This window comes from Astatotilapia calliptera, chromosome 18 (assembly GCF_964374335.1).
Source record: "Astatotilapia calliptera chromosome 18, fAstCal68.1, whole genome shotgun sequence".
Taxonomy (NCBI): domain Eukaryota; kingdom Metazoa; phylum Chordata; class Actinopteri; order Cichliformes; family Cichlidae; genus Astatotilapia; species Astatotilapia calliptera.
The window spans coordinates 10,516,494-10,528,732 of NC_137439.1; the positions used below are offsets into that span (position 1 = coordinate 10,516,494).

The 12,239-nt window shown below is 39.8% G+C and overlaps 1 protein-coding gene across 1 annotated transcript in view; it reads left to right on the forward strand.

Annotated features, from left to right (window-relative positions):
* Positions 1–12,239, forward strand: part of st6galnac3 (ST6 (alpha-N-acetyl-neuraminyl-2,3-beta-galactosyl-1,3)-N-acetylgalactosaminide alpha-2,6-sialyltransferase 3) — a 108,349-nt gene that overhangs the window by 25,106 nt on the left and 71,004 nt on the right. Inside the window, exon 2 of the mRNA XM_026148581.2 lies at positions 7,287–7,466. Within this exon, the coding sequence (XP_026004366.1) occupies positions 7,287–7,466 (180 nt within the window). The remainder of the gene's footprint in view (positions 1–7,286; positions 7,467–12,239) is intronic.

Genomic DNA, 12,239 nt, shown 5'->3' on the forward strand with positions numbered 1-12,239 from the left:
ATATACTTTTCTGTAAGGTTGTAACCAGTACTGTTGTCATCCACTTATTATTGTAACTATCCACCCTCCTTGTTGCATAGCCCAAAGACAAAAATGGAAATGTGATACTGCTCATGAGAGAGCGAGACATGCACCAGGGAGTTCATTTCCCACTTCCAGCATTAATAGAAGGAACATAGGATATACTGGGAATAACAATGAATGATTCCAATGGCAGTAATTAGGGACCATATGCGACAGATATCAGCTGAGCATGAAGTGGTTCTTGTCATAACATTTATGTTGGCTCTTTAGGCCTGTAGTTCTGCTAACACTGGAACTATCCCTCTGCCTGGAGAAGTGAAACTCTAACAGAAAATAATAAAATACCCTCTATATGTTTTTATCCCATTTTGACAAGATGGATCGCTATAGCCGCTCCACACATTCCTTTCAAAGACAGAAGTGAGAGCATGAACTTGTGAGTGTGACACACGTGATGCCTTCATGAAACTTTACTGAAGCAGATTAAGTTTAAACGTAGAAATAACTCCTCAATTAACTTGATAAGACAGTGATGAACCTAATCTAAATGCAGATACAGCTGCAAATTATATTAACATCATTTCTCAGTTCCTGTGGCAGTCTAGGCTCCCGTGGGTGAAATTTGAAGGGGAACCTGTGCGTGACCGTGTTACTGGCAGCAAAGACTCGGCCTCTTCCTCCGCCGGGAAAAGAATAGTTTGTTATCTTGTACTTGGATGGCTTTGAAGCGAGACCTTTGCTGGAAATATGACACGAGTGAAGTAATGTGCCTGGGCCCTCTTTTAATCTCAGGAGTGGTTCTTTGTTTATATTTCTGTCTTATTGCCTTGGAGAGAAACACTAGCACTATGAAGAGGAAGAGTGAGAGTAAGGCTCCTCAAATATTTTCTCAAACACCTTAATTGAAATTGGATTTTAACTGCTCGCTGGACCGTGGTGGAGAGAATCAGGAGCCAGCAAGGTAGCGTTTTTGCATTGCAAATGTAATTTTCTGTTTTTTGCCCATTGCCCATGAGACACTCAAAAATAGCTACCAGATATGTTTTTTCATGAGCCATTTTCTTCAGGTTGAGCCTCTCATTATTCCAATACCCACTGCCATTAGCTTTTTGGATTGAACTACTGTGTGGCCCTGTTGTTTACTGAGCTGGAGCATTAGTCTTTGTGGGAAATTGTATTCTCTTCATGCTCAGATAGAGCCTGATGGAGGTGAAATTTTGAATGCACTATATATGCATGAGGAAATAAACAGCTAATTTGCTTTGAATTTTTATTCATCACACAAGTGAATTGAGCACGACTTGTTGATTATTCTGCAGTTTACAGATTTATTATACCTTTTTTGTTGTTTAATTAGTAAGAAAAGTGCCCTAGTGATTTACGTAGTTAGTAATATTTAGTGAAGGTATCAGATCTTTTTCATAAACAAAAGTGATAACACTCCATTGTAAGTAAAAATGCCTTCAGTGAAGGAGTGAGACAATTTTAAATGTTTACAGATGGGATGGGTGGTGTTATTCCAGGAATTCTGAAATCACCTCCTTGGTCGTGCATTATAAACCCAAATACAATAATTACTTTGTCAAAATGAAAGGATGGCAATCTTTGTCATATCTTATCTTACTATAAGACTGAGGACTGTGAAAACCTGAGTGGAAAAACTAAAACTACAAACAGAGCTCCCAACCAATCCACCACAACCATCGTGGCTAGCACCTCAGCAGGTGTGGGTGTTCTTTGGACATGGTCTGCTTTATCACTCATTTTTAGTCCAGTCTTTGTACCTGACCAATTTACCATTTTCAGAGGACTGGGTTTTTTTTGTGGTTAAGACACGGACCAATAAATCATTCAAGCATAAAAACAGACTCCTAACCCAAGGGATGAGCAAATATAGTATCTACACACACAGACAACCTAGTAAAGAACCAGTTTTAAGTTGTATCTGTAGACACTTTGGCACGGCAGCCTGTGTTGTACCTGAGAGCTACAACAGTGAGCGCCTACAGAATTGTACAAACTCTGTTTTTATCTTATGAACTGTATTTCCGTGTATGTGTGAACACATTTCAGTAAATTGCTGCACCTACTGTGCTTCCTATTTTACTAGCAAAACATAAAGAAATAAGAAATGCCTCAAAACTGTTGCACAGTACTTCATTTGAAGTCAGTGACACTGACTAATCAGCTAAAAATGTTTCTGAGGTTTTTGAAGCTTTATTATGAAGCTTTACATGTATTACTGTAGTGTTGTTACAGATGAAGTACTATAAGCAAATAAAAATGTGTTTGTGTGATCTCTAAAGCTAAAGCTGTAAAAATGTAAAAATAAATAGCATAAAACAGAAATACAGACATTTGATTGAATGTACTTTATAACAACACATAGCTTGCTATTGCTCAATTTCTGCACAACTGACAAGTCAGTTTGGTCATTGCCACAAATGGACAAGCTGGCCATCAATAACCTTTTGCTAGCTTCCTGTGTGCAATCTGCTCATACAGGCTCCCTGCAGGAGGGACTGGGGGGAAATTATGGCTCTCTCATGTACCAGAGCCCAGTGATCCCACACAGTCTGCCGGTGAACTGAGATCAATATCTCCTAAGAGTAGGTTTTAGCACTTTTAAAAATAGACAACTCAGAGCCTTCAGACGGCGCGCATTATATGAAACGTTCCCAGGCTACAGCCGTTAAGTGCCTGTGCCGTTAATGGCCATCATTGTCTGATCTCGTGATGGCAAACAAGGTCGTTGCAGCTGCATATGGAGTCATATTGCTCAAGCGAAATGTTTTAACATTGACCGAAAGCTCTAATGTTGAAACTTTATAGCTGTTCTGCTGCCTCTATGATGGTGTTAATGGTCCCACTCCCCGACTGTACTCCTCCTTTGATACTGAGCCTTTCAATTTCTGTGTCACACGCCTCAACAGGCTGACTCGTGATCACCCTGATGGATGAGCAAACGAGGAGAGAAGTTGTGAGTCTTTCGCTCGAGCTAGTGGAGGTTCAGTGCCCCACAACGCCCACATGGAGCCCTCCAATCGCCTCCAGTCTTTGACACATCATTTCCCCTGTGATTTGTGGCCAGATTGAGGTTGAAGGAGACAAGGAAATTTTCTGTCCTCATGAGAACAGATGGATGCTGCAGCTCTGCAGACTGAGCCGAGGGTTGTTTTTTCCCCCTCATGATGAACCCTCCTGCTTTATAAAGGATTGGTTTCATGCTCCATTATGGACTCTTGATGACTGGCTATTACAGCACATTTTCAGAAACCTCGACCTGCCACTTTTTTGTTCTTTTTTGGGGGGGGTGGCATATAACTGACTGTTCTTTCAGGAAAGTGTTATATATTATTTTGTAAAGTACTGATCGAGTGGAAAAGGGATTTCTCATTGGTCCCCTTTGTGCTGTTTTCATGCCAGATCAAAGTTGAGAGTCTGTTTATGATCAAAGATGGTTGTAATGCCATGAAATGATGTATGATGCAACAAACATGCAACTGGTAAAGTGTGATAGGCTTGTCAGGGCAGCAAATGGTCGCCGTCTTTTTCAACCCCACTCCCACCGCACACCAAATGTTTGATCTCGTCTCTGAAGAGCACAGCCTCCGGTGTCTCCCTTGGGATGTTTAATGTTGGAGATCAGAGCTTGTGGTGGTGCAGGCAGGCTGGCGGTGGGGGCTTCACCATTACCACGCGCCACATTCAATCTCCCCAACATCAGATAAATTCAAAGAATTTGCAAAACAGCACCTTCTTAAAAACCCAGACTTTCCTGCTGCCGTGTGTTATATTGGCAGCACATTATTAAAGTTTCCTGGAATAAAAGAGAAAAAAAATAAAGCATCTCTGGCTCTGCTGCAGTCTATCATCACCCTCTGGCTGAGAGCTGTTGTAGCATGCCTCAGATTTCTTTCACTACAGTCCGATTCTTTCTCTCTTGTATCTATTGATCTCCAGCTCTGCCCTGCCAATATCTTCTTGTCTGTGAGACCCTTCCTTGTCCTCCATCTTTTATCCATTATTCATCACTCAGCTCTTTCAGCCAGGCCGTAATACCTCTTACCTCCATATGATCGTGGGGCTGTTGTGCACCGTTTGTATTAATGCAGCCCCAGCTGTTGCTTCATTAGTAAAAATATTGAAACAGAAAAGAAGCTCATATCATTTATGCACAGTCAGTGCATTAGTGCAACCAGATGAAAAGTAGAACACAATCATCATCTGAGAGCCACGAACGTCTGTCGAGTAACCTCAAGCTGAGCTGTGACGCTCCTACAGAATTGATTACGACTTTGCCTGTGCCAGCTCAGCTTTTTCAAGGTGTGTTGGCTCAGTCACACTAGAAAGAGGGAAATTGCGTGTGTCAGTGAGCAGAGATTAAGGGTTAATCTCTGCAAATTGACTACATAGGAAGGAGGAGGACTTCACAGGAATCTTTTCATATTCGATGTATTTGAAGTGAAAGGAAGAGGATATTGTGACTCACAAGTCTGTAATTGAAAACATAATGATTGAATTTAACTTTCATTTTCTTCCCTTATAAAGTTTCTGACTTGAAAACATCCTCTCACAGAACGAGTGCTCATATCTCCGTGGGCACTTATATCCTCATTTGTTCTGTAGGAGGTTTTACTCAGACAGTTAAGCTGTATTAGCAGATGCATCAGTATCTAGCAGTGGTGAACTCTTTTTACAGTATCATGAAAACAAATCATTTTTTGAGTTTTGATCAAAACCGATGGTCGTGTTTACTCTGTTTCATGATTATGACTACAAGCCAGGCAAATACAATTCTCTATTATTTATTAGCGAGTTGTTGTGGAAAATACAGTGGGGCCTGGTTTTCTTCTTGCAGAAGTAATCTTTCAGGAGAGATGAAGAGTATAAAACTAGATAAATTTATTATGACAAAAAATTGATATAGTGGAGAAAAGACATGGGCACACAGGAGGTACGGTCTTGTATAGAGTTTTTTGTACTCTACACAAATAGGACAACTCAGTGAGTCATTGGACATTCAACAAGCAGCTAGTCTTGCCTTGAACTCAAAACACTGACTGACCCATTCAGATTTCCCCAAAATAGTCAAAAAATCCATTACAGAGGTTCTTGTGACTGAATAAGCCTCATGCACAAGGTTGTCTTCCTTCTCCAACCTAATGTAATACAATTAGGCCCATAAATAAAGTTCTGAACAGTAACACAATTTACCTCTTGTATACACTAAAAATTGCATTTTAAGCAGACAACCAAGATGTCATTAATCTGCAGGCTTTCACTTTTAATTCAAGAGGTTTAACAAAATTAGTGCGTCCTCACAACGTCTAACCAAGTCAAGAACACTCTCAATGAATTAGATGTACCATTGTTAAAATCGACATGAACATAGAGAAACTACAAAGGTGTGAACAAGAACAAGAAGGCCAAGTTTGCCACAAAACATCTAAAAGAGCATCCAATTATTTAAAAAATCCCTCTTTGCATAGATATAACCAAGAAGAGGACTTTGATGCAATTTAATTAACATTGCATTAAGGCACTTTATATTGTAAGTTAAAGACCCTACAAAAATAGACAGAAGTCCCATCAGATGACCCCCTGCAAGCAAGCTATTGGCAAAAGTGGGACAAAAAATTCCCTTTTAACAGGATGAGACCTTCGGGAGAACCAAGCTCAGGGAGGTGCAGCTATGTTGTGACCGGTGGGGTATGAGGGGAGAGAGACGGGACAAATAACACACAGGTTAGAGTTAGAATATGACATGCAAAATGGTGTATATGTATAAGCAACTAGAGTGAAAGGAGGGTGAGTGAAGAAGAGCTCATGGTCCAAGAAACACAACAAATCTGTCAAACATGGTGAAAGCAATGTTATTGCAAGAGCATGCATGGCTGCCAGTGGAACTGGGCCACTGGTGTTTATTACTGATGTGACTGCTGATAGAAGCCGCAGGATGAATTCTGAAGTGTACAGGACCCACTCTCTGCTCAGAGTCAGCCAAATGCTGCAAAACTGATCGGACAGTCCTGTACAGTGCGAATGGATAATGACCCCAAACATACTGCAAAAGCAACCCCAGAGTTTCTGAAGGTAAAGAAATGGGACATTTTTTTTAATGGTTAAGTCAGTCACATGATTTCAACCTAGCGGAGCATGTTTTTTTAGTTATCAAATACAAAAAAACTGAAGGCAGAGAGTTGCACAAACAAGCGCCAACTGAAGGCGGCTGCAGTAAGGGTGTAACAGAGCATATCAAAGAAGGAAACAGTATTTGGTGATGTGAACACTCATATTTAAAATCATGTCAGCCTATGAAAAATGGAGAATTTCCTAAAACAGTTGATGCAATACTTTAAATTTTTTTATCATTTAAGCTACATTTTGTCATATACGAAGGCAAAATAACAAAAGCTGGGTCATAGTGCTAAATATCCGTGAACCTAACTGTATGCGGTGGTATTAGGACATTAAAATGCGGCATCATATTTAACAAAAATGAAGCTCAATGCCATGAATTCCTGGTGATGTGCACGAGCAATCATCCTGGTAAATGATTGTCACCTTCAATTTTACCTATTTAGCTGTGCAAAATGCACACGCTCAGTAACTAACAAACAAACAGCAGAGCCTGACCTTGTGAGATTATCAGGAGTGAAAATAAATCACCACACAAAATTACAGTTAGAGAAATTTGTGTATATCATGTTGTATTCTAATGTACTCAATATATTTGTGTTTGTATGTCTTGTGATGTCTTGTTAAGTGAAATAATCAACTTAAAGCTTTAACTTTCTGTTTTGAAATCTTTGAAGAATAAGATTAAATCTAGTTTAGGGGTTTGCAGCGTCAACATGTATTGAGTTTGCTGAAAGAATCGTGCCACTGTTGGCTGAACTTGTTTTCACTGATCTTTTCCTTTGAGCTCAGTGTTATTAAATGTTAAAGTGTTGTTTTCCCCACTAAGTTTCATGCACAACTGTGTGCACTGTTGGCATCTGGAATCTAACACACAATTATCTTTTTAGTGTAAATATGTTTTTATCATGCTATTTTATTTTCAAAACAAATAGTTGACTTTCACAGTTACAGTTTTACGATGAAACTGCAAATCTTCTTCTCTGCTTATCATTCAGCCCAAGCTGTTAAACCACAGAAAATACTGAAAGGCCACATTTAGATTTGCTCTAACATATATTCAGGTTTTATTCTGTGCACTGGTCAGGCTTCTCATGAATGTGCTTTCTCTCCCTCCACAGAGGAAGTCCCTGATCGCGACCAGTCTGATTGTGGCAGTGTCGCTCTTTGTGGTGGTGGTGAACTATTCTGAGAAGCCCTCCTTCCTCTTTCAGCCTGTATTTGGCGAGACGTTGTTCTCCAAGCAGCCATACAAGCCTTACAAGCCCCACCTGGGATACGTCAGCATTCCTAAACAGGAGGTGAGGAACAAACACCTGGAACTACAGGGAAGACACACATAGGTTAAGCTGTTACATCTCACTAAGTGTTCATTTATTTGTAGATGCTAGATAACATTTGCACTTCTATTCTCATGTGTTTTTTCATATTATTCGCATAAAAAAAATCAGAAGACTGTCAATTGTTTTCGAAACTGTATGTAAATGCGATGAATGTTAAATTATCAACATATGCTGATAATAGATGCTGATGATTTCTATATGAAATTTAAAAAAATGCTAATTCAGTGGATTTCAAACTTTGAGGGTCAGGTGCATCTGCAGGCGAGGTGCAGCAAACTAAGCTAAATGTATCAAGTCAAAGTAAGGGAAATGAACTCGATTGTCTTTAGGCAAAATAAACAACAAAAGATTTTGATTCAAGTAAAATATATCTTTTATCATTTTATTTTTTAATCACTAAAGATTAACAATAGACCCGCCAGGATTCAAACTCTCTGGAACAAAATGATCCCTCTTGCAACAACAACTGTGATGGCAAAGACGTCATTTCTTAAAGAACTCAAACTTCTTTTTTATGTCTTTTTAATTATTATCCATCCATCCATTCGCTTCCGCTTATCCTTTTCAGGGTCGCGGGGGGCGCTGGAGCCTATCCCAGCTGTCATAGGGCGAGAGGCAGGGTACACCCTGGACAGGTCGCCAGTCTGTCGCAGGGCCAACACACAGGGACAAACAACCATTTGCACTCACATTCATTCGCACATTCACACCTAGTGACAATTTGGATTGTCCAATTAACCTATCCCCACAAGCTGCATGTCTTTGGACTTTGGGAGGAAGCCGGAGTACCCGGAGAGAACCCACGCAAACACGGGGAGAACATGCAAACTCCACACAGAAAGACCCCGGCCTGATGGTGGAATTGAACTCAGGACCTTCTTGCTGTGCGGCAACAGTGCTAACCACCGTGCCACCGTGCTGCCCTTTTTAATTATTATTATTTTTTAATTTATCTTTTATCTAACTACAGTCCCCAATATATTTATTTCTTTATGTCTAGCTAGCTCAGCCTCATGTTATAGCAACCGTCACATCAAAATGTGTGAAAACAATCCAGCGTGCTGCAGCACTGATTTTGGGGTGTGAACTTCTTTCCAGCTCTTTGAGTTGGGAATTATTTTACTAATTAAGCTAAGTAACAAACTGATAAAATACTGATCAGTGCAGACTGTTGTACCACACAGCGGGATTTAATATTGTGTCAGTCAGTTTCATTAAATGCCCTCAAAAACCACCAGTACTGCAACACAGTGGAGTTCAGTGGCCTCAGTTAGCAGAGGTGAAGCCTTGGATTGACGTGATTGGCTCCAGCAACTTGTGTCTGCCCCCTTGCCAATCAAATTGGCCACACCCCACACATAAACACACACACTTTTAAACCATAATAAAAGCCAAAGGGTTAACTTCAAATGTGATAAAGAGCCAAGAAGTTCCCAGTAGGGCTGGGCCATATCATACAGTTCATGGTAATACCGGTATAATATTGGGCAAAGATAAGAAAATGAAATATCGCGATAGAATATGGGTTAAACGCGTATGCGCAGTGCCTTTGTTTTCATACTCACATGGCGGAAAAAGTATGGCGGCGACGGAGAATGAGAAGGGCGAAAGCAGATCGTTGAATGAAACGGATGAACCAGAACTGGTTTGTAAAAATGCTGCAACTTCAGTGGTGTGGAACTGGTTTAGCTTTCACCCGTCAGACTTTGCTAAGCTACGAACCCGCATCGCTTGATGGATTGTCGGAGCATTACGGCTATCGTAGGCAGGAGCCTCGCGGAGTGATACATACTGTGCTTCAACATAATATTACCATATTGTGTGTGTATAACCTCTCTTTAAGTTTTGTGGATATTATACATGGTTATGCTGAGGATATGTCGGCCAATTTCCACCGGAAATGCCTTTTGGTCAGCAAGGAATTTGCATTTGCACTGTTAAATTTTTATATAACTTTAATGCACATAAAAAACAGCTGCTTGTTTAAGTGAAAATACATTGATGGTTTTTGTTTTTTGCACTAATAAAGTTGTGGAGTTGTAAAGTGTTTTGTCTAGTGTCAATTATATCATCGTTATCGCAAATTTTCAAATGTATATCATGATAAATATTTTTGGTCATATCTCCCTGCTCTAGTTCCCAGTAAATAACAGAATTCAGGATTTCAGTAAAACTAACAAACAAAACCGAAGGTAAAAAAGTCATTTCAGCTATCAAGGCAAACTAAGAAGATTAAGAGAGCATAAGCAGATTAAAAGATGTTTTTAAATTAATGACAGAGGTGCAGGTGTAATTCTTCAATATTTGGCTTTAATCTTCCTAATATTAATAAAGTATCTTTCACATATTCTTACATATATTTTATTTTAGAGGAAAATGTTTCTGCTGCTTATGATAAAGGCATCTCACATTTTACATAGATATACATTAGGGGAAATAATTAGCTAAATGCCAGCTGAATTTGCTCACTTAAGAAGTGTACGTGTCTCTAATTTTTATGGCAGTTTAATTTTCATTTCATTTCTTGCAGTTGGTCATCAGATTTGAACAGATCTCAGGAGTTTTTGGCCCACTCCTCTTTACAGAAACACTTTAGAGCCTTTAGGTTTCTTGGCTGTCACTTGCCAACTCATAGCTTCAGCCAACTCCACTGATTTTCTGTAGAATTGAGGTTTGGAGAGTGGCTATGCTACTCCATGACCTTGATGTGCTTCTTCATTAGCCACTCCTTTGTTGCCTTAGCGGTATGTTTTGGGTCATTTGTCATACTGGAAGACCCATCTATGACCCAACTTGAAGCTTCTGGCTGAGGGATGGAGGTACATGGTGTTAGACTGAGGGCAACTGATGTTTCTTTTATATTTCTTCCTTTTTTGAATAATTATTCTAACCTTTACAGTTCTTTGGTCTTCTCTATGCTGGTGGAAGAACTGGAATGAAACAAACGGATTCTGTGGTCAGGTGTGCTTTATACATGAAACAAGATGAGATCAGGAGTAACTGACTGATTGTAATCTCTCATCTGTGTGTGCAGGAATCAGGGATTGTAGGCAATCAAATATATAATCTGTTTCTGTCTCTCTCTATTAAAATGAAACAACCATAAAATTAGTGACTTTTAATTTCTTAGTAAGCAATCACACTTGCAAATTCAGCAGGGCATCAAATACTTATTTTCCCCACTATGTTTTTTTGTAAACATTTGATAATGCAACACATTTGTAATATAATAATACTTCATACTTGAGTAACCCTTTCTCCTGCAGTACATTTATATTCTATAAGCATTCACCTTCACAATGAAGGTGTAGTCTATTCAAAATAGAGCACCCCCTTAAGAGTTTTCTTAATTTATTATATCAGATTCTCTGTGATGGATCTGAAAATGCTCGTTTTAATGTCCCTTGTGAGTGTTATTTATTTTTAATCCCAAACACCCGTGTCCGTGATCCCATTCCTCTGCCTTCAAACAGCTTTGTGCTGTATATTCCCTGCACAATTTATGGAAATTGAAATATCAAAGCCTTTTAATTCCCACCACATCAAAATGTAAAAACCAAGCTGTGTTTATTGTTTGGGAAAGCAGCCTGTTTAAACACAGCCCATTGTGCTTATGCTATTGGATATTGAGTAGTCATGGTGAAAAAATGTTTTAAAAAATGTACATTTTACTAAGCATGAATGTGTGTAACATTTCCGGGTGAAAATGAGAATTCGAAGTCAATTCATGTGAAGTGGATGTCTTATATTCAGCAGGATGATACTCGCAGATTAATGCAGAGCGCCATCCTCTGCCTCTGGAGAGTTTCATCCACACAACATGGGCCCAGAGGCAATCACACTTTACACCAGTCTCTACGTCTGCACCTCCTTCTGCCTCCAGACAAGACTGCTTAAATTACTGCCCTCTCCCCATGGAGATTTATGTAAATCATCGTAAAAAAGACTGGCAGCTTCTACAGAATTAGGCCTCTTTTGGCTCAAATTCCCCCACCAGTGAGTTCTCTATATCTAATCAGGAAGGCAGTGATTGGCCTGAGAATGAGTGTCAAAAGTGCTCTGCACTCTTATGAAATTTCTGACAAAGGATGGATGAAATTGTGCAGGTCTGGTCAAGGCGATACTCCCGCGCCAGGTGTCGTAAGTGATGAAGTCGGGAATGAAGGCCTGCTGTGTGAGCTGTCAGCCTCTGTTAAGTACACAGCAGCACCTTTAGAAGCTGTAGCATTTCACCTGGACAGTAAGGCAATCTCACATGATCCCCAGTGAGGTGTCATTTGAAGTGTTATAAACCTCTCGCAAACATGTATAATGCATAACCCGGTAGCAGGGGTATGGCCTGCCTTATTTTATTCATTTGATTGAGTCTGTCTCCAGCTGTGATAAATTGTTCCTGCGCTGCTTTCGGGAGAAATAGAAAACATTTTTCTTGTGGCACTTTACATCCATGTGTCTGGTCCATCACAGAGCGAGGGAGAAACTCTATATTTTCATTTGGACGTGAGCATTTTAAATGCAGGCCTTTCTCACAACGTTTTCCACTGTGTGTGTTTCGAAAGTGGTCTGAGTTTTGGAGCACTTTGTGGATATTAATGGACGTTAATGAGAAAGCTTCTTGTTTGTGGCCCGTGTTGCACCGGCTAATAAAATATGCATTATTGTATGTAAGTCCTCTCTAAGTTGTTATCAGCTCCTTGCAGACAAGAGATAAAATAAAATTGCTTGCACCAA